At 44.6% G+C, this 26,243-nt stretch overlaps 4 protein-coding genes across 6 annotated transcripts in view; 3 read left to right on the top strand and 1 right to left on the bottom strand.

Moving 5' to 3' along the window:
- The window catches only part of TRIM6 (tripartite motif containing 6), a 92,806-nt gene extending 84,478 nt beyond the window's left edge, over positions 1-8,328 (bottom strand). Inside the window, exon 1 of the mRNA XM_051848997.2 lies at positions 8,074-8,328. The gene's annotated coding sequence lies outside the window, so the exon portion shown is untranslated. The remainder of the gene's footprint in view (positions 1-8,073) is intronic.
- Positions 429-8,354, top strand: LOC100352637 (olfactomedin-4). Its single transcript, XM_008267996.4, is given in 7 exon segments — positions 429-497; positions 3,592-3,741; positions 4,638-4,862; positions 5,047-5,212; positions 5,948-6,107; positions 7,371-7,639; positions 7,642-8,354. Coding segments are annotated over 7 exon segments (1,485 nt in total). The 3' UTR covers positions 8,088-8,354.
- A 1,685-nt stretch (positions 8,355-10,039) lies between these two features.
- On the top strand, positions 10,040-11,887 carry UBQLNL (ubiquilin like). 2 transcript variants are annotated; one of them, XM_051848723.2, is made up of 2 exons: positions 10,070-11,539; positions 11,643-11,714. In XM_051848723.2, the coding sequence occupies exons 1-2, from the start codon at positions 10,070-10,072 to the stop codon at positions 11,712-11,714; spliced, it is 1,542 nt and encodes a 513-aa protein (XP_051704683.2). The 2 variants fall into 2 exon arrangements, with proteins under 2 accessions (NP_001164940.1, XP_051704683.2); NM_001171469.1 differs by having other exon boundaries at positions 10,040-11,887.
- A 6,905-nt stretch (positions 11,888-18,792) lies between these two features.
- On the top strand, positions 18,793-21,532 carry UBQLN3 (ubiquilin 3). Of its 2 annotated transcripts, XM_008258925.4 has the most exons (2): positions 18,793-18,990; positions 19,238-21,532. In XM_008258925.4, exon 2 carries the CDS (start codon positions 19,275-19,277, stop codon positions 21,243-21,245), a length of 1,971 nt encoding a protein of 656 aa, XP_008257147.3. In that variant the 5' UTR covers positions 18,793-18,990; positions 19,238-19,274; the 3' UTR covers positions 21,246-21,532. The 2 variants fall into 2 exon arrangements, with proteins under 2 accessions (XP_008257147.3, NP_001164939.1); NM_001171468.1 differs by lacking the exon at positions 18,793-18,990 and having other exon boundaries at positions 19,275-21,245.
- The last annotated feature ends 4,711 nt before the right edge of the window (positions 21,533-26,243 follow it).

Below are 26,243 nucleotides of genomic sequence, written 5' to 3' on the forward strand. Positions count from 1 at the left end.
AGTCTGCTTCAAATGTGTACTTTGGCCCTCATCCAAGGGCAAACCTAGCTGAGGCTGAACAGGCAGTGTTGCATTTCCTTTTAGAACCTTTCCTCTCTCAAAGTCCAAGGAAAGGCCATCCCAAGGCCCCCCTAGGATGTCTCAGGTCTACCTTAATCCATTTGGACGTGAGGCCCAGAAGGGCAAAGGCAGATCTCGGCTTCGAGATGGATGAGGAAGACCCTGTTTGTAATGGGAGATGCAATTCCATGCCATGTCTTTAGGTACCATTCTGTGGTAAAGCTCTTTCCACCCTCTTCACATGTTGTTATGCTCCCAATCCTCCGAGATGTCGAAATACATACCCCTCCCACCAAGACTATTCATGTGGACTAGAGACAAAGGCCCAGGGAAGCACTGAGGACTTCAGTCCTGTAAGCTGGTGCAAGATGCAGCCTGTCCCAGCTCTTCTGCCTGCCCTCCTGCTGCTGCCCCTGGTGCTCCCAGGACAGCCTCAGGTACACACGGTAGAGGGTTTAAGAAGGTGGGGGACAAGGTTTTGTGCTTTACCTGACTTCTTTTACCATCTGAGGTATGGGAGAGAGTGAAGAAAGAGATGACTAGGGAGGAAGAGAAGGAGGATGGGACACATACTTTTATCTATTTTTCTTTTGCCTCGTAAAGACAAAAAGGAAGGGAATACACGATAAAGACCACAGCAGCAGGAACTCTGGGCCATATATACTGTTCAGTTACAAGGTTTTATTTTCTGCACTGCTTTCTTCCAGTGTTGATACTAGAGTTAATGGTGGCAAGTTCACGATATTATAGACTATGCTATCTTTTATTCATTGTCCCCAAAAAGGCTAAACTACTGGGCTGAAGTTGCAGGCTGAACAAACTGTTGGATTACACTATGAGTTCCAGGAGCAGAAAAGCTATGGGTGGGACATAGAGATAATAGGGGCCATGTATCTTAATTTGAAGATTATGTAAAACTTCAGCCAATGCTATAGGCCTAATTAAAAAAAAATAGGTAACAGTCTTAAATCTAATGCAGGATCATCCAGCTTCAAAATGGTAGTGGAGAGATGGAATTAGAAAATTGTGGTAACTAAATATAAATAACTCTATCATGGGAAGGCAGCTCCTATTCTAAATATTTTACAAATATTGTTTCTCTCTTTATGCCTATCTATACTCTATGCATCTATCTTATAAATTGTTAATGTAAAGCAATAAAGCCAACATCAAAATTTCCCTCATTTTACATTTGAAGGCACTAGGGAACAGAAAGATTAAGTGATTTATCCAATGCCACAGAGCTAAAAATAGAACTCAGCTAACCGGAATTTAGTATCTGTAGGTTTGGGCTCTAAGAAAGTATACAAGTAATAATGATAGGCAAGATGGAGAAGACTCAAAATTATGTATTTCTCTGCCCTAGAAACTTTAACTGATGCAAGAGGGCTACCTTCATCATTTTGGCTTGTGCTGCACATCAATCCTGATACAGCTTGAAGTCTGAAACAATCTTAGGAATAAGAGCTTTAAAATGTGAGCAAGCATGAGACCCAAAGGTGACCTGCAACCTTGTCACTCATTAATCATGCAACTTAGTAAGAATTTAAATTTCAGGACCTCTTGCTTTTTATGATTTATTTATTTATTTGAAAGTCAGAATTACATAGAGAAGGAGAGGCAGAGAGAAGGGGAGAGAGAGAGAGAGAGGAAGGTCTTCCATCTGCTGGTTCATTCCCCAATTGGCCACAATGGACGGAGCTGCTCCGATCCGAAGCCAGGAGCCAGGAGCTTCTTGCGGGTCTTCAACGTGGGTGCATGGGTCCAAGCATTTGGGCCATCTTCTACTGCTTTCACAGGCCATAGTACAGAGCTGGATCAGAAGTGGGGAGCCAGGACTCAAACCGGTGCCCGTATGGGATGCTGGCACTGCAGGCAGCGGCTTTACTCACTATGCCACAGCACTGGCCCTGTTTTTTTTTTTTTAATGATAAAATATTTATTACATTTCATCCTTTGCATTGTTTTCGTTAATGCAAAATATCAGCCCAAATTCTGTTGCCTCATGGTATTCTTATTGTTAATTTTTATTGTTTAATGATTTAGAAATCTCTGTCCTTGAATTTTTTTTTTGACAGGCTTAGTTAGACAGTGAAAGAGAGAGAGAGACAGAGAGAAAGGTCTTCCTTCTGTTGGTTCACCCCCCAAATGGCCTCTACAGCCGGTGTGCTGGGCCGATCCAAAGCCAGGAGCCAGGTGCTTCCTCATGGTCTCCCATGCGGGTGCACAGCCCAAGGACTTGGGCCATCCTCCACTGCTCTCCTAGGCCACAGCAGAGAGCTGGACTGGAAGAGGAGCAACCGGGACAGAATTCGGTGCCCCAACCAGGATTAGAACCCCGGGTACCGGCGCCGCAGGTGGAGAATTAGCCTAGTGAGCCGCGGTGCCGACCTCTGTCCCTGATTTTTAAAAAAGATTTATTTATTTATTTATTTAATTTGAGAGGTAGAGTTATAGACAGAGAGAGGGAGAGAGAAAAAGGTCTTCTGTCTGCTGGTTCACTCCCCCAAATGGCTGCCATGGCCAGAGCTGAACTAATCTGAAAAGAGGAGCCAGGATCTTGTTCTGGATATCCAGAACAAGTGGGTGCAGGAGACCAAGCCCTTGAGCCATCTTTCTACTGCTTTCCCAGGCCATAGAAGAGAGTTGGATCAGAAGAGGGGCAGCCAGGATAGGAACTGGAGCCCTTATGGGATGCCAACGCTGCAGCCAAAGGCTTAGCCTACTACACCACAGCACTGGCCCCTGTCCCTGATTTTTTTTTTTTTGAAAGATTTATTTGAAAGGCGGAGTTACAGAGAGGAAGAAACAGAGAGAGAGGTCTTCCATCTGCTGGCTCACTCCCCAGATGGCCATAATGGCCAGAACTGGGTAGATCCCAAACCAGGAGCCAGGAGCTTCTTCTGGGTCTCACACATGGGTGCAGGGACCCAAGCACTTGAGTGCGTATCTTCTACTGCTTCCCACGGCCATAGTAGAGAGATGGATTGGAAGTGGAGCAGCTGGGATCGAACCTGCACTCATATGGAATGTCAGAACTGCAGTCAGTGACTTTATCCGCTACACCATAGCACTGCCCTCCCTCCCCATGCTTTAAGACAAGGGAAATTGTGGGAATCTGCCATATATCTAGAATGGGAGATATTGTAGGGAACTGAAACTCTCCAAGCCTGTAGCCAAACACAACTTAGACAAGTTTTGCTTCCCTTCACAGAACCTTAAGGAACACTTAGCTTCCAGCTATGTGAACTCCAGACAGAGAAGCCAATGAATGAGGTAGGGTGAGGTTGGACTCATCATAGGTGCTATAAGGGGACTGCAGCCTCAGTTGTGGGAAATTAAGGGAAGGGTGACTCAAAATCCTGACAAAATGATGCCCAGGCAATCAAGGAGAACTCCCATGTAGAAAAAAAAATTCTCTATCACTCTAGAGTTGGATCAGTTTCTTCTCTTGTCTCTTGTTAGCAAATAGCCTGTCATGCCTGGATATGCGTAATTATGTTTAATATGCCTGTGGCCATGCTTTTGCAGATGGTGAGAAATGTTTCAAGATCTGTTGATAAGGGTGAAACATGCAGTTGTGTGTTTCACTTGCCCAAATCCATTCTGCTGCAGCAGCTAGAACCGCTACAAAGTACAACACAAGAGCTCATTAACAAGTGTGAGCAGGCGCTGTCCAGGGTGAGTGCTGAAGCTGTGGGCTGAGGCTATGGCTGGGGTTGGGTATTATCCAAGTTCAGCCTCTACTGGACCTAGCATGAGGATGAGTACTGTCAAAGAAGTTGATGAAAGAAGAATAATCTCATCTTTAAGATGAATAATGTACATGAAGGGGAAATTAGGCACTGATTCTTTGGATCCTCAGTGATAATAACAGAATTTAGAGAGGCTTATGTAGGAAGTGTTTCCTACATTAATGGGTGAATTAATAGGTATGAATCCACTACAAGATGAGGAAGAAAATTTGGACATAGGCGTAGAATAATTGAAGTCTTGGAAATTGAGTGATCAGTGCACAGAAGCATGAACAAGTTTAAATGGAAGAGTTTAAGCGGAAGAGTTTAAGTGAAAGTTTAAACGGAAGAGTTAAAATAGGGGCAGTGTGGAGAGGGGCTTGTGAAGAAGTCTGGAAAATTTAGAATTATCCTGTAAGTAAGGACGAGTGGCTAGAAGTGCTGCATCAGAAATGTGATGTGGTTAGTGGCTTAGAATAATCAAACTTGTGGATCTCCTGGGGAAATTTGTTGAGATGTGGCCAGTATGGAAGCCAGGGATCTGCCCGTTCATTCAGGCACTTACCAAGCCACTCATGGGATGGCTCTAATCAGAAAAGGAGAAAAAAAAACAGGATTGTGGGGGTAAGATTTTTTTCTTGAAGCAGAAAGGCTATTCCTGTCCTCAGTTGTATGAGGGGGATAACACTGATGCCCACATCAAGGACTGATAATAGAAGCAAACAAAATGGCAGATATAGGAGTGCTTGATAGGCTAAGTGGTCCTCTGAAGATGTGAATGGATGAGAAGAGCCACAGGGGTTGGTGTTTGGGAGAAATGCTTCTCTCACCCCTTATGCCCAGGTCAGTGAATATGCACCTGCCATCGACGACCAAGAAAATCAGGTCCTGGAAATGAGCTACACACTGAAGTCCAAGAATCCCAGTGCCTTCACTCTCCCCTCTGAGGCCCCATCCTTCAACAAGCTGCAGCTGGAGCTGCAGAGGGTGCAGAAGTCAGTGACCCAGCTTAAAGTCAATGGAGAAGTTAGTGGGGCTGGGGATCTCCTCCACCAACTCCAGGGCCAGGTAAGTGGATGGATTAAAGAACCCTTTTCCTCTTCACAGTTTTATATCTTGTCTGTCCTCATGTATTTGGCAATTTCCAAAATCAGTTCTTTCTGGGGAAGAACAGAGCTAAGAAATACAAGAGCTGGAGCTCAGCTCCTAAGAACATTCTATGGCTCACATCCCTGGCATCTCATCTCCTCAGGTGAACAATGCCAGTCTCATGCTCAGACTTCTCGTTGACACTGACCAGAGCAACAATCGTGCTCTCCAACAGCAGGTGGATGTCCTTGAGGCCCAGATAAGTAAGTGTGAAAGGGAAAGAGGGCGAGATGAGGCCTCCAGACAGCCTGGACCATCTTTGCCCCCTGGTGAGTTCACAGACTGAATTTCCTAAGATCTTCTTTCCCCAGAACTGGGTTATGAGTGCAAAATTGGCTATGATGTACTGTGGGGAGGTAAGTAAAAATCTTGAGGGATATTTAATCACTCATTTTTTTTTAAGATTTTATTTATTTATTTGAGAGGTAGAATTATAGACAGTGAGAGGGAGAGACAGAGAGAAAGGTATTCTATACGCTGGTTCACTCCCCAAATGTCTGCAATGGCTGGAGCTGTGCTGATCCGAAGCCAGGACCCAGGAGCTTCCTCTGGGTCTCCCACATAGGTGCAGGGGCCCAAGTGCCTGGGTCATCTTCTACTGCTTTCTCAGGCCATAAGCAGAGAGCTGGATTGGAAGAGGAGCAGCTTGGACTAGAACCAGTGCCCATATGGGATGCTGGCACCACAGGCGGAAGCTTAACCCATTGCGCCACAGCGCTGGCCCCTCTTTCCAAACTTTTGATTTGTGTGTTACTTAGGGATGCAGTACAAGAGTAGTAAATTCTCATATATGGGCATACCCATATACAGACCACACACACACACACACACACACACTCTCTATTGCGGCAAAAATTAACCTGCTCATGTACTCATATACTTGCATATGCACTCAGTGCATGGACATACAATGAAATACACATATAGTTATTATAACACACACACATTTTCTGTGGGTTGTATGCCTTAAACCTGGCTCTTACTTTGTCTGCTCTTTTCTCTAGGTTCTTGCACTGGTGGAATCCTCCAGAAAGTCAGCAGACCCTTTGTGGTACAGCTCAATTGGAGAGGATTCTCATACAAAGCAGGTGCTTGGGGCCGAGACTCAGCACCAAATCTGACCTCTTCCCTCTACTGGGTGGCCCCTTTGCGTGCAAATGGCAGGTAAGTCCTGAGTGACTTCTACACCTGGGACTCAGAATTCTAACTTCCTGCTTAGATTAAGCTCTAGCTGAGCTTGAAACTTGAAGTCAAGGTGATCTGATTGTGAAGCTCAATACTATCACTTAAGTTCAGTGACACTGGATAAATGAATTAACATTTCAAGCCCATTCTTAACCATCTGTAAAATGAGGGTAATTAAATATTTAAGATGATTACATGTGATTACATAAAGGTATAGACAATATATCAGGTGTTGTTAAATAGTTAATAGACAAAGGAGTGGCTAAATGAATCAATGACTAGATGAATAAGCTTTCATTAGATCATCAGCTAGACTAGGAAAGTAGACACAACTCACAGAGTGTTTAAAGTCAATACCTATGAAAGTATTTTATAGACACAAGGGAGTAGAAGGTCCTGAGAGGGAGGGATGAATATGCATTGATCCAGTCACTGAAGAGCCCCAGTTGAAATTCATCTAAGAAAGATTAGTATTATCAATTAACCATGCTCTCCAATCCTTACAGATGTTTTGCAGCATATGAGATACATTTATATGATTATGTTTTTGGAATTCTCTCACAATCCTTGTAGTTAAGTCAGGATTTATTCCCAATATCAATAGATAAGAGTACTCATTTAAGGGACTTTCCAAAACTCATGAGGATTAATATCCCAAATGCAGCTCCAGTATGATATCTTGCTACAGGACATCTGTATCTTAAGGGCAGGTGGAAGGTAGTGGAGTCTAGGTGCAGAACAGTAGTCCACAAAAATGAAAAACTAATAACTATCATTTTGAATTGTTTACTTTGATAAAATTATTGTATAATTGTTTTCTTTGCCTTATATTAGTCAATTCTGACAATTAACCAAGTACATTATTGTGTTATTCCTCTCACAGATTTTACTTATAAACTGTATGATCTTGATCAGATCAATTAATATTTCTAATGCCTAGCCTCCTAATCTATAGGATAAAACCTAGTGAACATGTTTTATTAGAATTAAATGAACTCATGCAAATACAGTGCCCAATAGGCATGACCTGTGTTGATGCTTTTATTATTACTCTTACAGTTTTTTTGTAATTATTTATTTCATCATAGGTTTTAAGTAAGTGATATTGGATTATAAATAGATTCTGCTTGATTCCAAAGTCCCTACTGTTAATTAACACACTAACTTGCTTATTTTATAGTCCTTTTTTCCACTTTGCTTATTACTTCTACTAATGATCATGATGTGGGGGGTTTGGCCTAGGTACTTTGACTACTATCAGCTGTACAAGTCCTATGATGACCTGGTGCTGCTGAAGAACTATGAGGAGCAGAAGATGGGCTATGGGGATGGCAATGGAAATACTGTATACAAGAACTTCATGTACTTTAACTACTATGGCTCAAATGAGATGGCCAAGGTGGATCTTGCCTCCAACACCCTAGTTTTGCGGCACCCATTGTCTGGTGCCACCTATAATAACCGCTTCTCTTATGCTGGTGTGCCCTGGAAGGACTTAGATTTTGCTGGTGATGAAAGGGGCTGTGGGTGCTCTATGCCACTGAGGGAAGCAAGGGCAACCTGGTTGTAAGTCGTCTCAATGCCAGTACCCTAGAAGTGGAGAAAACTTGGCAGACCAGCCAGTACAAGCCAGCCCTGTCAGGGGCCTTCATGGCCTGTGGGGTGCTTTACACTTTACGCTCACTGAGCACCTGCCAAGAGGAGATCTTCTATGCTTTTGATACCACCACTGGTCAGGAACAGAACCTCAGCATCATACTGGACAAGATGCTTGAAACACTGCATGGCATCAATTACTGTCCCTTGGACTGAAAGCTTTATGTTTTCAATGATGGTTACCTTATTAATTATGACCTCACCTTCCTGAAATGCAAGCTACTAAGCCCACTAGCCAAAAGACCCTCTGGGACTTGTGCTCCACCAAAACTTGTCAAGCCCAACATACCTTCCATACTCTGACATCCCAGGGTTGGGTAGGGCATTGGTAGATGTGTGTCTTCTTTCTTACTACCAGGAGGACCAATCACCATAATGATTATTCAATCTAAATATTGGGAGACATTGAGGATATATAATTAGTTCTTCGTGTAATTAGTATCAAAATCAAAACACAAAAGATGCCTTTTAAAATGATCTAGGTGAGCTTGATTGGGAAACAAAATAAAGTATTATCTAGGAAAGTGTTAATCCTTCTTCCTGATGTTTTGGCATCTCATATTCCATATTCAAAAACTGTGAATCCAGGTCCTAAAATTCTAGGCTTCTGTGACTCAGAATTGTCAGTCTTAGGTTGAGAGCATCTGGTACCAAGGCAGAAGATACAGGGGAACTGAATATAGACATTCTCCTTCTACCGGAATCCTCCTATGGGGTCCCTAGAGAGACAAGACATAGGGTCTTGGTCTGAAAAACAATTTTCACAGACCTGTGTCAATATAATTTTTGAGTAAATTTAGAGAGGGAGAGGATGAGTTAGTCTTGAGTCCAGCTCTGTGGAGTTTACAAATGATAACAGCATCAAGATGACCTGACATGGATTGGACTTGGGTTTGAATTCTCTGCATGCCCCTTATCTGTCTGCATGATACTCCTCCCTCTCCAGGTAAGCATATGGAATGCATAAGGATTCAAACTCCAAAATCTTTCCTGTCACCAAAGGATGCATACACTCTCACACTCATACATATCGTCTCAAATATACATTCAATAAATATATACATTTACACTCACATGTACAATACTTCCATCTACATCCAAATATCAGCATAGACATAAATGATAGATATTTGGTAAAAGAGTTAAGATGTCACTTGGGATGACTGAATCCCATATAGAGGTCTCCGGTTTCAAATCCCAGATCTGCTTTGATATAGTTTCCTATAAATGCACACTCTGAGAGGCTGAAGATGATGGTTTAAGTACTTGCACCTCTGAAATCCATGAAGGAAACACAGAATGAGTTCCCAGCTCCTCCTGGCTTTTGCCTGGCCAAGCGTCGGCTGTTGTAGGCATTTGTGGAGAGAACTAGAAGATAGAATCTCTGTCTCTCTGTCTCTGTCTCTGCCTCTGTATCTCTCTCTCCCCCCGCCCCCTTTCCTCCTTCCCTCCCTTTCAAATAAATAAACATTTAAAGGAAACATTCTTGGGTACCCCTATGTTTGCCTAAAGGAGAGGAGATTTTTTTTCCCTATCATATGAGAACACATTCAATTAAGTTTAGAATTTCAAAATCTAGATGCCAGAAAAAAACATGGCCTCCTTTTCCACCTAAGACCTTCAACTTGTTCCATTTTCATGCTTAAGGCCCACCTTATCCAGCTCACTAGAAAAATTATTAAAGTCCTTCCTTTAGGGAAGATGCTATTTTTACTCACAGAAATGTGCTTCACTAAACTCAATGTTTCATATAAAAAGCTTGACTTCCCTTTAAGGGAACTACACATAGCACTGTGAAGAACACATTGTTCATCAAGGAGCTTTGTTCTCAGTTTTCTGTAAAATTTTATTATAGAGAATTGGACTCCCAAATATGTCCATATTTCCTGCCTGGTCTTGGTAGTGTATGAGGCTAAAATTGACATCATAATATCCCTCTGCTGAAGAGGTCATGTCCTTGGTGGGTGGGGCAGGAGGAAGGCAGCCCCAAGAGGATTTAGTCCACCTTGTGCCAAGTATGAAACAGTAGCCACAACAGACCTCAGCTGGGCCACATCTGGAGAACTGGGGTGAGGGTGTAACATCACAAAATACTGGCCCTCGACTAGTCACTCTTCACTTTTTGGGCAACAACGAAGCCAGCCTGTGGCCTGAGAAAAAAACATCTGAGACGAAGGACAACAGAAGCATTTTCCTGCCCTCACCCCTTCTGCCCCTACTTCTACCTGCTCACATCTGCCTACACACTGAGGTCCATGCCACATGTCGTCTCTCGAACACCTAGGATGTCCCACAGCAGGCATCCTTCAGATCTCCCTGAAGACAGAAAAATCTCCTCCAGGGTCACTCGAGTAATAGTGAAGACACCAGGCAACCAGAAAGACTTTGTTGTAGGTGATGATACCTCGGTAAGGCAGTTCAAGCAGAAGCTATCAGCTCATTTCAAATGCCAAATGGACCAACTAGTGCTGGTCTTCATGGGCCGCCTTCTCAAAGACCATGACACACTGAGCCAGTGGGGCATAGTGGATGGACACACCATCCATCTGGTCATCAAGTCCAAGCATGGCTCCAGATCCCTAGCCCATTCCTCTAGGAAACTGCCAACAAATGAGTCCTGTCTCCAGGACAGGAACACCAAAGAAAACAGCAGTGGGGTATACCAGCCTGCTGGTATGAGTCAAACCCCAGTGGAACCAGCCCATTTGGTGGAGTCTGCTGTGCCCAAGGTGCATACCCAGGATCTGGACATAGGTCATTCAGAACGCATAGCACAGATGCTAGAGAATCCTAATATCCAGCGACTTCTGTGCAACACAGAGTTCATGCGGCAGTTCATCTCAGAACACCCAGACATGCAACAATTGATGCAGCAGAACCCAGAAGTCTCTCATCTCCTTGACAATTCTGAGATTCTATGGCAAACTTTAGAGCTTGCCAGAAGCCTTGCCATGATCCAAGAGGTAATGCAGATGCAGCAACCTGCACAGAACCTTGAGCATCCACAAAACCCACCACACTACCTGGGCTTAGAGACAGTTCCAGGTGGGAGCAATGCAGTGGGTCAGAGCTATGCTGATTCTATTGACCAAATCAACAGTTTGCAAGACCCTTTTGGGGGCAACCCTTTCACAGCCCTCCTGGCAGGGCAAGTGCCAGAAGAAGGACAAGATCAACCTTCATCCCCACCTCCACCACCTTCCCAGGAATGGCAAGAACAGCTTCCACAGCTCTCCACAACTCGGGTCATCTATACTAGTTCCTGTGGCTTATCCTCAGTCACTTCAGCCAATGCCACCATCAATGGGGTCAACTATACTTCCAGGGAAAGTACTGCCACAATCTCCACCAAGGACCGGAGCCATATCTGTACCATTCAACAGGCAGTAGGAATACCAGCTTTACCTAGTATAGAGCTCAACCAGCAGCCTCAGGAAGAAGACAGGGATGGCACCATCTCACTAGATAGTTCTGACCAGAGATTAGAGGATGACCTCCAGCTGTCAGAGGAGCAGACTAACTCCCAGATCACAGGAGGCATGATGCAGTTGCTTATGAGCAACCCATGCCTGGCAGCTCAGATGATGTTGTTCATGAGTATGCCCCAGCTGAGTGAACAGTGGAGGCAACAGCTACCCACATTCCTGCAGCAGACTCAGGTTTCTGACCTACTTCTAGCCCTAGCCAACCCTAAAGCATCACAAGCAATATTGCAGATTGAGCAGGGTCTCCAGCTGTTGGCTACAGAAGCTCCTGTTCTTCTGCCTTGGGTTGCACCCTACCTATGGGGCCTGGGTTGGCTTCCTGCCCCCAACTGCAATTACCCTGACACAGTTCCCTGGAATGGAAATGTTCCAGAAATGGCTGATCCCAAAGCACCTGAGTGCTGTCACAAATCTGGAGCAGTCCTACAGAGGCTACAGTCCCTAGCTGGAGACCTTTCCCACCCTCTTCAAGCCCCTGAGATTAGATTTAGCAAGCAGATGGAATCTCTCCAGGCCATGGGATTTGGGAATCACCATGCCAACCTACAGGCACTCATTGCTACTGAGGGGGATACCAATGCTGCTATCCGCAAGCTCAAGAGATCCCGGGGATTGTAACCCACCATGCCTACCTGTCTGCTTCATAACTGCCACTGACACATTTGGTCACTTCACCTGCGTTTCTGCCTCTCCTGCTTCCATTCAGGAAAAGTCCTGGAGTAGAAGAACTCAACCAGTGCTTTCACTGCTGAGTAACGAATCATTGGCCATTGCTGGAAGATCTGTCAATAAAATGGCTACAACTGCTTGCTCCCATCTAAGGTTTGGCTTTGATTATTTTTTAAAAATGCAAGTAACTGAATGATATTCTTGTGTTATCTACCACACATACATGAATACACACAGAGACACAACACACGCTCACATGAATGCCAAGACCAGAATTATCATGGTTGCACACACTATGCTCTTATAAACAGACATTCACATAGTCAAGGATTCACATATATAAGCACACAGAGTCAACCCACATGTGCACAAAACCATGTGCATTCACAAATATACACAAAGACCTAGAGATACCTAAACAGACCCATATATATAAGGGAAGAATTTTATAACACAGCCATACAGAAAGGGAAACATACTACATAGATAGATCCAGGTATTCAGTCCTAAAAACTATCTTGATTTCTCAAGCTCACATTGTTCAAGCTTGAAAGAAAGTGGAAGAATGACCTGGGATGTACCAGAATAAAAATAATCCACATGCCAACCAGGTCCTAGTGAGTACTTTCACCATTAGAGTCTCTTATTTGCCATTGCCTCAATTATTAGGATTTCGATGAGCTGTCACTGTTATTATGTCTTTAGCGTACAGAGAAAGCTGTAGCCACCCTCACTGCATATTCCACCAACCCATGGGACACAGCTCCTTAAAAGGCATCACATTCTTCAGCATACATTATGCAGCTCTTCTTTCCCCAGGTGCTAAGGCCCTGTCTTTTCTTCCTGCCTCACCTAAAGTATCCTAACTGGGTAGCATAGGCAATCAATTGGGATTCAAGTGTTCAGTTATTAAATAAATAATAAGTTCTTGATGTAATTTAATACATCAACAATGCTTTAGACAATGGATAAATTATACTGCAAAGCAAGGATCCATTTTTTTGTGGAATTTACTCTCTTTTGTAGAAACAGTATTCAAGTTAACTTATAAGTATATTAAGTTTTAATAAATGTGATGAAGATAAATGAATCAGGATAAGCTATTCTAAATCAGGAAATCAGGAAAAGCCTCTCTGAATATGTGTTGTATGAGCAGAAATTAGAAGGAAATGGAGGAGGTGAACGTGCAATTCCCCTGGAGAAGGACGATGCAGGCACAGGAGTCTGAATGAGAGTGGCAACTCTGAGGTACGGGTGTTCTTTCTCTGTTTGAGGAAGGAGGTGATGCAGCAGAGAAATCAGACTGAGAAGAGCTTTGTAGGTCTGGTGAGTAGCTTGGATTTTATTAGGGATGTAATAGAAAGTCACTGGCGGGCACACTGCAGACACTTTAATACATTAGAAGATCCAAAAAGCTACAAGTGAAACACAAGAGTTCTCTATTCTCTTCCTGTTTCCTTGAACTTTCTTTATAGTCATGCTTGATATTTCTCCCTTTGCATCATTATCTTCATAGAAATCAGTGTCTTTTTAAAAATTAAATTTTATTTATTTGAAAGATGAGGCGGGCATAGAGAGAAACATCTCCCTTCTGTTGATTCACTTTCCAAATGCCTGCTATAGCTAAGCCTGAGCCAGGCTGAAGCCTGGAGCCAAGAGCTCAATCGAGGTCTCCCACATGGGTGGTAAAGATCCAATTACTTGACCTGTTGCCACCCATAGTGTGCATTAGCAGGAAGCTGGATTAGAAGCAGAGGTGAGAATTAAACTGAGGCACTCTTATATGAGATGTGGGTATCCCAAGCAGCACATTAACTGTTATACCCAACACCCATCTGTGTTTCTCTTTGATATGCTTCCTTCATTGTGCTCCAAATATCTCATTGAATTAAATTTTAATGTAACTATAGAGTTTACTTCTTAAGTAATTTTATAAATAGCTGTTTTTCTGTTTTAATTAAAACAGAAAAGGACATCAAGCACATGCCAAATAATAAAAAGAAACTCATTGGGCTTTTCAACAAAAGAATGGAGTAATGCAATTATCAGTCTGATTATGAAGGGAGAACAGAATATAGTAAACAGAAATCATGGAAGCAACAAAGCCAGGTGGAGGTTTTGCTGTAGGGTAGATGAGAGATAGTATTGTCTTAGTGGTGGTGACTAATAGTCAGATTCTGCATTCTAAAAAGGGCCCACAAAGAATTATGCGCTCCATATCAGCCACCCCTTCCTAGCTTTCACATTGCCATCTGCAAGAGTGAAGGACCCCCAAAGCTCCAAGTGCTTCTAGCAAGCTTTCTTCCAGAGACCCCTACATCAGCATCACAACCAATTATAAAAGTCTCAGAGACTGGCATTGTGGCACAGTGGGTTAAGTTGCTTCTTGCAATATCTGCAGCCCATGTTGGAGCACCAGTTAGAGTCCTGGATGCTTAACTTCTGATCTAGAGCCCTGTTAATGCAACTGGGAAAGCAGTGGAAGATGGCTGAAATATTCCTTGCTACCCACATGGGAGACCCTGATGAATTGCTGGCTCCTGACTTTAGCCTGGCCCAGCTCTGGCTGTTGCAGCCATTTGGGGAGTGAGCCAGCAGATGGAACATCTCTTGCTGTCATTCTGCTTTCAAGCAAAAAAAAAAATTTTTAAGATTTATTTATTTATTTGAAAGTCAGAGTTACACAGAGAGAGGAGAGGCAGAGAGAGGAAGAGCGGTCTTCCATTTGGTGGCTCATTCCCCAATTGGCCACAACGGCTGTAACTGCGCCGATCTGAAGCCAGGAGCAAGGATCCTCCTTCGGGTCTCTCATGCAGGTGCAGAGGTCCAAATACTTGGGCCATCTTCTACTGCTGGATCAGAAGTGGAGCAGCTGGGTCTCGAGCCAGCGCCCATATGGAATGCCAGCATTGCAGGCGGCAGCTTTACCCACTACACCACAGCGCTGGCTCTCTTCCCGGCCAAAAGTCTTTTAAAAAAGACTTTTTTTCAATTCTGCAAACTTTTCTATCCCACTATTTATAAATCAAAATTTATCAACAATAAAACCCTCTAATCTAGGGCCGGCGCTGCGGCTCAAATAGGCTAATCCTCCTCCTGCGGTGCCGGCACACCGGGTTCTAGTCCTGGTTGGGGCGCCGGATTCTCTCCTGGTTGCCCCTTTTCCAGGCCAGCTCTCTGCTGTGGCCTGGGAGTGCAGTGGAGGATGGCCCAAGTGCTTGGGCCCTGCACCCCATGGGAGACCAGGAGAAGCACCTGGCTCCTGGCTTCGGATCAGCGCGATGCGCCAGCCGCAGCGCGCCGGCTGTGGCGGCCATTGGAGGGTGAACCGACGGCAAAAGAAGACCTTTCTCTCTGTCTCTCTCTCACTGTCCTCTCTGCCTGTCAAAAAAAAAAGCCTCATATCTATAACCTTTTTTCTAATAATTCTTAGTTTTTAATATAATGGAAATTTTTCCACTGAGAACAGTGCTTCTCCAGCACAGGCGACTGCTTCTTTTATTCACTGTGGAAGTAGATATGGGTAAGTATCATCCTTGCATTTTTCTGATGCTTCCTTGTGCTAGTATTCTAGCTTCAAGACCACTCCATAGGGTTGGGCATTGTCAAACAGCTGCAGGTTAAGCTACCACTTGCTATACTTGCATCCCACGTTGGAGCATCAGTTTGAGTCCTTGCTGCTCTGCTTCTGAACCAGCTTCCTGCTAATGCACCTGGGAAGGCAGTGGAAGATGGCTCAAGTGTATGTGAGCCTTGCCATCCGTGTGGGAGACCTGGATAAATTTCCCGGATCTTGACTTCTGCCTGGCCCAGACCTGGCTGTTGAAACCATTTTGGGAGTGAATTTGGATGGAGGAGTTCTCTTTGTCTCTTCCTCTTTTCTGCTCTGCTATTCAAATAAGTAATATTCTGCTCTGCTATTCAAATAAATAAATAAATCTTTAAAAAAAGACAACTTTGTCATCCATTCAGGCATAATTATTTTGTAAAAAATTGTTTATGCTTTCTGAATTTCTTTTCTTAAAAATTAAATTATTTAATCTTTCATTCATTTGAGAGACAGAGAGTGAGAGAGACAGAAAATTTCTATCTACTAGTTCACTCATAATGCCCACAACAACAAAGGTTGGACCAGACTGAAGCCAGGAGCCAAGTCTCCTATGTGGGTAGCAGGGACCCAATTACTTAACCATCACTGCTGCCTCCAGTGTCTACTTTAGCAGGAAGCTGGAGTCAGCAGCAGAGTGGGTATTAAACCAAGGTAGTCAAAAGAACACAACACATTTCAATTTGTACACTAACTGTCTGCTTAGTTCTGGCATTATTCTTATTTTTTTATTTTTTATTTTTTTAATTTTTTTGACAGGCAGAGAGGACAGTGAGAGAGAGACAGAGAGAAAGGTCTTCCTTTTAGCACTGGTTCACCCTCCAATGACCGCCGCGGCTGGTGCACTGCGGCCGGCGCATCGTGCTGATCCGAAGCCAGGAGCCAGGTGCTTCTCTTGGTCTCCCATGGGGTGCAGGGCCCAAGCACTTGGGCCATCCTCCACTGCACTCCCGGGCCACAGCAGAGAGCTGGCCTGGAAAAGGGGCAACCAGGAGAGAATCCGGCGCCCCGACCAGGACTAGAACCCGGTGTGCCGGCGCTGCAGGCGGAATATTAGTCTATTGAGCCATGGCGCCAGTCCATGGCATTATTTTAAAAAAAGATTTATTTATTTGAAAGGCAGAGTTACAGTGAGGCAGAGGCAAAGAGAGAGAGCGAGAGCGAGAGCGAGAGTGAGGTCTTCCATCCTCTGGTTCACTCCCCAAATGGCTGCAATGGCTGCAGTTGCATTGATCCAAAGCCAAGAACCAGGAGCTTCTTCCAGGAAGTCTCCCACATGGTGCAGGGGCCAAAGCACTTGGGCCATCTTCCACTGCTTTCCCAGGCACATTAGCACATTAGCTGGGTCAGAAGTGGGGCAGCCGGGACTCAATCCGGCACCCATATGGGATTCTGGCACTGCAAGGAGGTGGCTTTTTACCCTCTACACCACAGCGCCGGCCCCAGGATTTATTCTTACACTTGATCTTAGCCAAAGGGCCGAGAAGCGATTGGGATTTACTCTTAAGATTCTCCTGTATTGCATTTTCCTTCTCATTGAATTATTTCCAACAGAATAAAATTATGATACTAGTTTCATCTGAAATCTAAACTAAAAACCCTTTGCCTCATATTCCCATGTAGTCATCATTTCCCTGCTTTCATTTACAGGATTTACTACATCCACTTCCTTATCAACCTATTTGCCTTTTTTTTTTTTTTTTTTGACGGGTAGAGTTACAGACAGAGAGAGAGATAGAGCGAAAGGTCTCCTTCTGCTGGTTCACTCCCCAAATGGCCGCAACGGCCGGCACTTCACTGATCCAAAGCCAGGAGCCAGATGCTTCCTCCTGGTCTCCCACACGGGTGCAGGGGCCCAAGCACCTGGGCCATCCTTCACTGCCCTCCCGGGCCATAGCAGAGAGCTAGACTGGAAGAAGAGCGCCCGGGACTTGAACCTGTGCCCATATGGGATACCAGCACTGTAGGCTGGGGCTTTAACCCGCTCAGCACTTGCCCCCCTGTTGGCTCTTAAATACACTCTAAATTAGGCTTTCTGCCTCTACAACACACACAAAGTTGGCTTCATCATGATCTCCAATTATTCTTTTGTCAAATCCAGTGACTAATTTTTAGTCCTCATCTTACTGACACAACAACATCATTTGACACAGCTGGTTCCTGTCACCTTTTTAAAATTTTTTTTTATTTATGTATTTTATTTGAAGGAGAAAAAGAGGGGGGGTTCACTCTCCAAATATCCACTATAGCCGGAGCTGGACCAGCCTGAAGTCAAGGGGCTAGGAGTTCTATTTAGCTCTTCCATTTGGATGGCATGGGCTCAAGAACTTGAACCATCACCTGCTGCATCGAAGGGTGCACATCAACAGAAAACAGAAATTGGGAGCAGAGTTAGGACTTGAACCCAGGTACTCTGCAGGAGTCCCAACTGGTGTCTTAATTGTTGTGCCAAGTGCCACCCTACTCTCTTTGTTTCGGAACTCTTCCTTTATGTTCTCTGTCTCTTTGTCTTTGCCTCTGTTTCTTCCTTTCTCTCTGTTCCTTCTGTTTTACTTCCTTTCAGCTTTCTGATTTTTTTTCTGGTCTCCTTGACTACTAAATATTTAAAGAGCCACAAGACTAAGAATTTTTTTTAAAAAAATCTTTATGCTTTTTCTTTATTCTTGTTAAATAATCTTATGACTCCAAGGTTTTAAATACTCTCTAAATACTAAAGAAGTTTGTACTCATAATATTCAACTACTTTTCTACATCTGCAATTTGGATGTAAAATAGGCAAACATATATACATCTGTTTAAAAATCTGTTAATTGTGTTTAACACCCTGCTTACTCCCTGGTCTTTTAATTTTATTCCAGTAAGTTCATTTTTGGGGGGTTCCTTTGGACGTAATTGACTCCTCTCTTATACTCAAATCCTGTCAGCAAATTCATACTTTGCAAATACTTGTAGAATTATGGTTAATGTTGAGTCAGAAAAAGAAAGGAAAATGGGATTCCCCAAAAAAGATTCTCAACTAGGAAGCAGATGAATTCAGGTATTTACAGGGACACAAAGAATTAAGGAGCTTTTCACAATTGGCCAAGCCCAGCCTGAGTATCCTCATACCTCATAAGAGGTTGTATGGAAAGGCTTTTGACTTGCGATGTAGTCATCCCAGGACCCTCGTTATGAGAAAGGCAATTCAGGTACAGGAAATAGAAGGGCTAAAGAGTACGTGTGGGCTGGGGGTGGGAGAGAGGAAGTGCAGGAGTGCCCATGAATCCAGAGAACCTTAGAGAATTCTCAGGATTCCACTGTGTGAGGTTGTGATGTCAGTACTGAGGTCACAGAGGTGACCCGATGAAGTGGGTTCCGGCCCAGAAAGCCTCAGGGGTGACTGTGCAGCAAGATGAGGGTGATTTGGAGCCCTGCATAAGAGGAAGGACGGGGCCACAGCTGATTGGTGTGTATTCCCCAGAATGGGCCTTTCTTTCTCTCTTTCACCCCTCAACCGTAAACTAACTACAGAACTTTTTCCCAGGGCCCAAAATTTCCCTCTCCTGACCTCTCCCTCTCCCAGGGACCTCAAGCCTCATTCCGTCTGGAATGTTCCATTGTCCCCTAACCCAAGCTCAAGACCCTATCATGCTCACCTTTCTGACTTTCGCCATTGCCTGAAAAAGTGATCTTATTCTATCCCCATCCCCCAGCTGTGTCCCCATAGACCTGGGTCTCCTGCTGCCTACCATGGCCAAAAGTGGAGAGGCCCTGCCACAGGGCAACCCAGCACCAGTCCAGGATCCCCACCTCATCAAGGTGACAGTGAAGACGCCCAAGGACAAAGAGGATTTCTCAGTTACAGACACATGTACCATCCAGCAGCTGAAGGAAGAGATATCTCAGCGCTTTAAGGCCCACCCTGATCAGCTGGTCCTCATTTTTGCTGGCAAAATCCTCAAGGACCCTGACTCACTGGCACAGTGTGGAGTGCGAGATGGCCTCACTGTCCACCTGGTCATCAAGATGCAGCGCCGCACCATGGGCAATGAGGGCTCAGCTACTTCAGTCCCTACCCCAGGCCCAAGTCCCAGATTACTCCCATCACCAAGCTCAATTTACACAGCTGATGGGCCTCCTACTTTCAACTTAGGTGAACTTACAGGTCTCAATGGACTGGGCCTCAGCTCTGGGAGCTATTCTGACCAGGCAAACTCATTGATGTGGCAGCATGTATCTGTGCCTGAGTTTGTGGCTCAGCTGATTGACGACCCTTTCATCCAGGGTTTGCTGTCTAACACGGGTCTGGTGCGCCAGCTGGTTCTTGACAACCCCCACATGCAGCAGTTGATCCAACATAACCCTGAGATTGGGCATATTCTCAACAACCCTGAAATCATGCGGCAGACGCTGGAGTTTCTACGTAATCCCGCCATGATGCAGGAGATGATGCGTAGCCAGGATCGGGCGCTCAGTAACCTGGAGAGCATCCCTGGGGGCTACAATGTGCTTCGTACCATGTATACAGATATTATGGACCCAATGCTCAATGCTGTACAGGAGCAGTTTGGTGGAAATCCTTTTGCTACTTCCACTACTTCTAATGCCACCACCACCAGCAGCCAACCTTCAAGGACAGAGAATTGTGATCCCCTCCCCAACCCCTGGACTGCCACGTATGGAAGCTCGAATGGCAGACAAGGAAGGAGGCCTGGGGACCAGGATGCATCAGAAATTAGAAATAGGGTTCCAAACTTTCTGGGTAGTTTAGGGCTCTATGACTACCTCCAGCAATTGCATGAGAATCCCCGTTCCCTAGGAAACTATCTGCAAGGGACTGGATCTACCCTCAACACAAACCTGGAACCACCATCACCAGGAAATAGAGTTCCTCCAGCTTCACCCTCATCCCAGGAACTGGGATCAGGTCAGGCCCTCCCCAAGGAGTCAGTATCAATCAAGGGAAAGTCTTCCTGCCCAGCCTTTCTGAAATACCCACCAGGGAGCAGCACTGGAAAAGATGGAGGCCATGATGGTTCAGGGAAGGGCTCTACTGGCCATAACACCAGCTTGCCTGATCTTGTCTCTGGGGTCGGGGATTCTGCCAACAGGGCCCCATTTACTCCTTCGCCATCTTCTCCCATGACAGCCACTCCTGGGGTCCCTGAACCTCCCTGGCTGCCACCACAGGCACATCCAATACCTCTGAGGCCAAATGGCATGAATCAGGTCTCGCAGTTGCAGGATGAGACGCACCAGCAGCTGCCACTGCTTCTGCATCTTCAGTCGGCCATGGCAAACCCCCGTGCCATGCAAGCCCTGCTGCAGATTGAGCAGGGCCTGCAGATCCTGGCTGCTGAAGCCCCTCGCCTCCTACTTTGGTTCATGCCTTGCCCAGGAGGGCTGGGCAATGTAGCAGGAAGTTCAGAGTCTAGAGAAGGTGCCCTTATGACTGAGGATGCCCCCCCACCCCCAGCTCCTGAGGTTTCCCCAGCACAGTGCTCTACAGAAGAGCTGGGCTTCCATTCTACTCCCTTCCTCCAGACATTGCAAGCCTTAGTGGGTGCCAATACCCAGCAACTGCAACCAGAGGCTCACTTTCGAGTGCAGCTGGAACAACTGCGGGCTATGGGGTTTCTGAATCCTGAAGCCAATCTTCAGGCTCTCATCGCTACGGGCGGTGATGTGGATGCTGCAGTGGAGAAGCTGAGGCAGTCATAGGAGCCCTAATTATTCAGACCATATCTTTTCCTCTGTGCCTTTTCCCCATATCCTATTACCCTAGTTCTCCTATTCTTGAATACAGCTGCACTATAAACCAAATTTACTATGATGCCCTTTACTTGGAGACAATGTTGTTCCAGAGTCACCGAGGAAGACTAAGAGCTGGAAACAGGGTGGGGATGCTGAATGACTCAACCACTCCCTCCACTGTACCCCCGTAAGGCCCCAGTCTGGGTCTGTGTATGACTATCTTGAGATGCAATTACATCTACTCTTCAGTGTCAGCCACTGTCTGAGTCTGATTATTGTGGTTTATGAGCAAGGGGGAAATGGGTGGTGATCAGGATCGTGTCTTACATGGATGAAAAGGCTAGGATGGGGAACACACAGTTTGATGTTAGAGGGCTCTGAGTCCCAGAGAACAGAGGAGGGAATGTTGCTGCAACTCTTTCAAGGTTGAGGCCTGTGGCTTTCCTGATGTCCTTCCAAAGACCCTTCACATTCTTTGTCCTGCATCATTTTCAGTTCCCTATTACCAGCCTGACTGAAGAGAGAGCACCATTTCTTGTGTGTGTGTGTGTGTGTGTGTGCGCACGCGCCTGAAACTATCACATAGGTGGCTGTCACTTCAGGATTTGATGCTGATTCTTGGGTGGATAGACAGAGATGCAAATATTCAGATTGAATTCTAAGATTGCTGTATCTCACCAAGTTTATAAAAAGTCCCTTGTAGCCAGGTTCAGAGAGTTTATTGCTCACAACTTTTGACTCAAAAATTGAGTACTTATTATGTACTCAACATTCTTAAAGTTATTAGGAATTTAATATGAGTAAAAAAGACATTATCTTACTCATATGTATTATTATCTGATAGTAGCAACTGTTCAAACCGTGAGTACATCAAAGAATGTTTACTATGTATAATTACGAACTATGATAAAGACTACAAAGAAAAGATGAGGACCTGTGAAATAAAATGAACAGGACTTTCTTCAGTGAGACAGAAAAGGTTTCTATCAGTGTGTGCTCCAAGTTAAAACTTGAAAAGTGATAAGAATGAAATGGGTAAAAAACTTTGAGACAGGAGGAGAATATTCTTGGAGAAGAGTCATGGTGTACAAAAGCACCGAGTTAGGTAGTGCCAAGCCCTTGGGAGGTGACTTAGGCCCTCAGACTAATTTCTTGTTTGTAATCAAGGTTGCAAGGTTGCTTTCCATTGCACATGAATTTCCAGGATAAAGGAGTAAAAGTTCACAAATCCAGCAAGAGAACAATGCATAAACGTGTTCAAGGAATCACACTGGTAAATACACTGGGCATGAGCATAAATACACAATGTACAAAATACACTTGCACTTAAATACAACTTCCTGTGGGTATGTCTTACATGTGCATGCACAAGCACACATTCAAAACATACTCTGTTAAGTCAGAGTTTTATCACGGAATGGGAGTGTAAGCACAAGAATACTTCATGCTACATTCCTGACAAGGAAGGGAAAGGGCCCTGATGGGAGGACCGCCATGGTGGAAGTGACTGTGATGAGTATTTAAATGTCAGAGACTCAGTCTAGGAGAAACCAATCCTCTGCCTGTGCCCCAGAATACCTGGGCCTGACCGTCTACCTTTGAACCACCTGTTTACAAAATAAAGAAGAGAAAACCAGCTTTGGGGAATAATCTTATTCCAGGAATTTAGGCCAATGTCCAGGCCAGGAGGAGCACTAATCTTCAAGAACTCTCCATTTTACTCCCTCTCAGGGAAGTTCTTGTCCAGGTCAAAGAAACTCTTGTTAGTGGTAGTGCTGGAGGAAAAGGAAGAAGAAAGACTTTGTATCCCTCCTTTCCTGCAATTCATAATGTGAGTACATCATGGCTCCCTCTAAAAGGAAGATAAATAATACAACCTATAGTTTCCATTTTTGGAAGACCAGGTAGGGAATACAAGTCTCACAGAAAGAAATGTTGCTGCTTTGTCTGTCTGCCATCTGGCCCAGAAGAAGCCTGAAGGCTCAAATGAAGGTAAGCCCAGCTCACCAGGGCACACAGCTGGTGGCTCAGTCTAAAGCTCCCGGCTAGTGAGATGAGTGTTCTTTTTGTTCTCCTGACATATCCATTTTTTTCTTTGGCTTTAGAAACTTTATTATCTTTTTCATCTTTTTTTTTTAATTTAAGGTATTCAAACTAAATGTATTTCTTATATACAAATTTAGGAACTTGGTGATTCTTCCTACCCTACCCTATAATATTAATTGAAAATAGTTCTTTATAAAAATAAGAATGGGGATAGGAGAGGGAGGAGGAAGAAGGGTGGGACTATGATATTCTTTTGAGAGCCATTCACAGGGACAGGGTTCTTGGAAGCCTAGTTCTGTAGCTTCATCAGAGACTGAATTCATCTTTTTTTTTTTTTTTTTTTTTTTTTTGACAGGCAGAGTGGACAGTGAGAGAGAGAGAGAGGCGAGAGAGAGAGAGAAAGGTCTTCCTTTTGCTGTTGGTTCACCCTCCAATGGCTGCCGCGGCTGGCGCACTGTGGCCGGCCCACCACGCTGATCCGGCAGGAGCCAGGTGCTTCTCCTGGTCTCCCATAGGGTGCAGGGCCCAAGCACTTGGGCCATCCTCCACTGCACTCCCGGGCCACAGCAGAGAGCTGGCCTGGAAGAGGGGCAACCGGGAGAGAATCTGGCGCCTCGACCGGGACTAGAACCTGGTGTGCCGGCGCTGCTGCGGTGCCGGCTTCCGCATCTTCTTGCTCAGCTCCCTGTTGGTGCATGCAATTTAAAAAAAAAGTTTCTGGGATGGGATGAGGAGGTTCACTGCCTTCCACTTAGCAACTGAGTGCCCGGGCCATACAACACACTCAAGATTATTGAATGACTGTTGAATGAGGACTGAGTAAATGAGTGACCAAATGAGAAAGTGAATGGGCAGACTGGGTAGATAGAAAACCCAACAGAAGACACAATGGCATGCTGTATGCCATTGGGGTTTTGGGGAGAAGAGAGCCCCCCCGGTTGATGTTACAGAAAGGGCATTCTCCTGAGACTTCCTTGCTTTGAGGCTTACGCTATCAGATCGCCCATGATCAGACATCCAGGCCTTGGAAGGATAGGGCAAAGGGGTGTGTGGATGGAGAAGAGAAGGAAGAAGCCATGGTCCTTTGATCATTCTAGCTCTACTATTTGATTCCTTTTAAAAAAATTGTACCCTTTCTTCAGACCAAGAGTTTGTGAGAAAAGTAAAACAAACAACAACAACAAAAAAAACCAAAAAACACTGATAAAGTCTGTAGTGCTGATTTTTGTCACAAACACCTAGGAGGGTAGATGGCAGTTCAAGAGAATATTATCAAAACAGCTAAATGTGTTTATACAGATCTCTGTTCTAAATATTCTAATACCTCTATCATAGTCATGTGCCATATATTTTTTAGGTATTTTAGGATTTCACTAGTTACATTTAATTTTAATAATATCCAACAATTATTGAGGCTTTACTAAATGCAAGGCCCTGTTCTAAGCTCCTACATTTGATTCTTGTTTGAGTTCTTTAGTGTGGGTAATATTATCCCTATTTTTTATATGAGGAAAGCTAAGGAGTACCCAGATGGGAAATAGAGCTTAAAGTTAGAACTCTTCACATTATAGCCAAGATTTGAAGTCCGTAATCCATACTCTTAACCATGGTGCTAAATCAAATTCACTGAATTTCTGTTTTGTTCTTTACCCCCCAAAAAGCAGGGCAGGGTAGAATTTGTAGTTATTTAATGGAAATTGTTGTAGCTTTTAATCCTGCAAATATCTACACTGGATTGAAATACCTTCTTTACCATAGCCTATATATGTGCATTTATATTTCTCTTTTTTAAAGTTTTATTTCCTAGGCCAGCGCCATGGCTCAATAGGCTAATCCTCCGCCTGCGGCTCCGGCACACCAGGTTCTAGTCCTGGTCGGGGCGCTGGATTCTGTCCCGGTTGCCCCTCTTCCAGGCCAGCTCTCTGCTATGGCCCGGGAATGCAGTGGAGGATGGCCCAGGTCCTTGGGCCCTGCACCTGCATGGGAGACTAGGAGAAGTACCTGGCTCCTGCCATCGGATCAGCGCAATGTGCCAGCCACAGCACGCCGGCCACGGCGGCCATTGGAGGGTGAACCAATGGCAAAAGGAAGACCTTTCTCTCTGTCTCTCTCTCACTGTCTACTCTGCCTGTCAAATATAAAAATAAAAAAAATTAAAGTTTTATCTCCTAGTACTAATTTATTCAATTATTTTAACTTGTAAATATCTAGTGACAAAAAGTACAATGCTTCATTCATTATTTCTTTGCAAAATACCTTGGTTAAATGTGTCTTTTAAAATTTCCAAATGTACTTTATAGAAGATGTCAAATTTCAGAAAGTTCAAACAAGGTTTTGATTGACTTTCCATTACACTTAAAAATTAGAGGAGAACTGGGAACTTTATGGTAGTTTTCCCTTTTATCATAGGTAATGTTGCCAGTTATTCAAGATTCATTTTTTTTCTCTAGAAAGAATTGTAGTTTTGGCTGGTGCCACAGCTCAATAGGCTAATCCTCCGCCTGTGGCACCTGCACACAGGGTTCTAGTCCCGGTCGGGGTACTGGATTCTGTCCCGGTTGCCCCTCTTCCAGGCCAGCTCTCTGCTATGGCCCGGGAGTGTAGTGGAGGATGGCCCAAGTGCTTGGGCCCTGCACCCCATGGGAGACCAGGAGAAACACCTGGCTCCTGGCTTCGGATCAGCGTGGTGTGCCGGCCGCAGCATGCCAGCTGCAGCGGCCATTGGAGGGTGAACCAACGGTAAAGGAAGACCTTTCTCTCTGTCTCTCTCTCTCACTGTCCACTCTGCCTGTCAAAAAATAAAAAATAAAAAAAAAAGAATTGTAGTTTTGCATGAGTCCTATGTATGTGAGTTTGCTTAAGCATTACAATTGTTTGGTTGTTATTTTGATTGTTGTATTTTCTGAATGGATATTGCGG

Source organism: Oryctolagus cuniculus, chromosome 1 (genome assembly GCF_964237555.1).
Source record: "Oryctolagus cuniculus chromosome 1, mOryCun1.1, whole genome shotgun sequence".
Lineage (NCBI taxonomy): Eukaryota > Metazoa > Chordata > Mammalia > Lagomorpha > Leporidae > Oryctolagus > Oryctolagus cuniculus.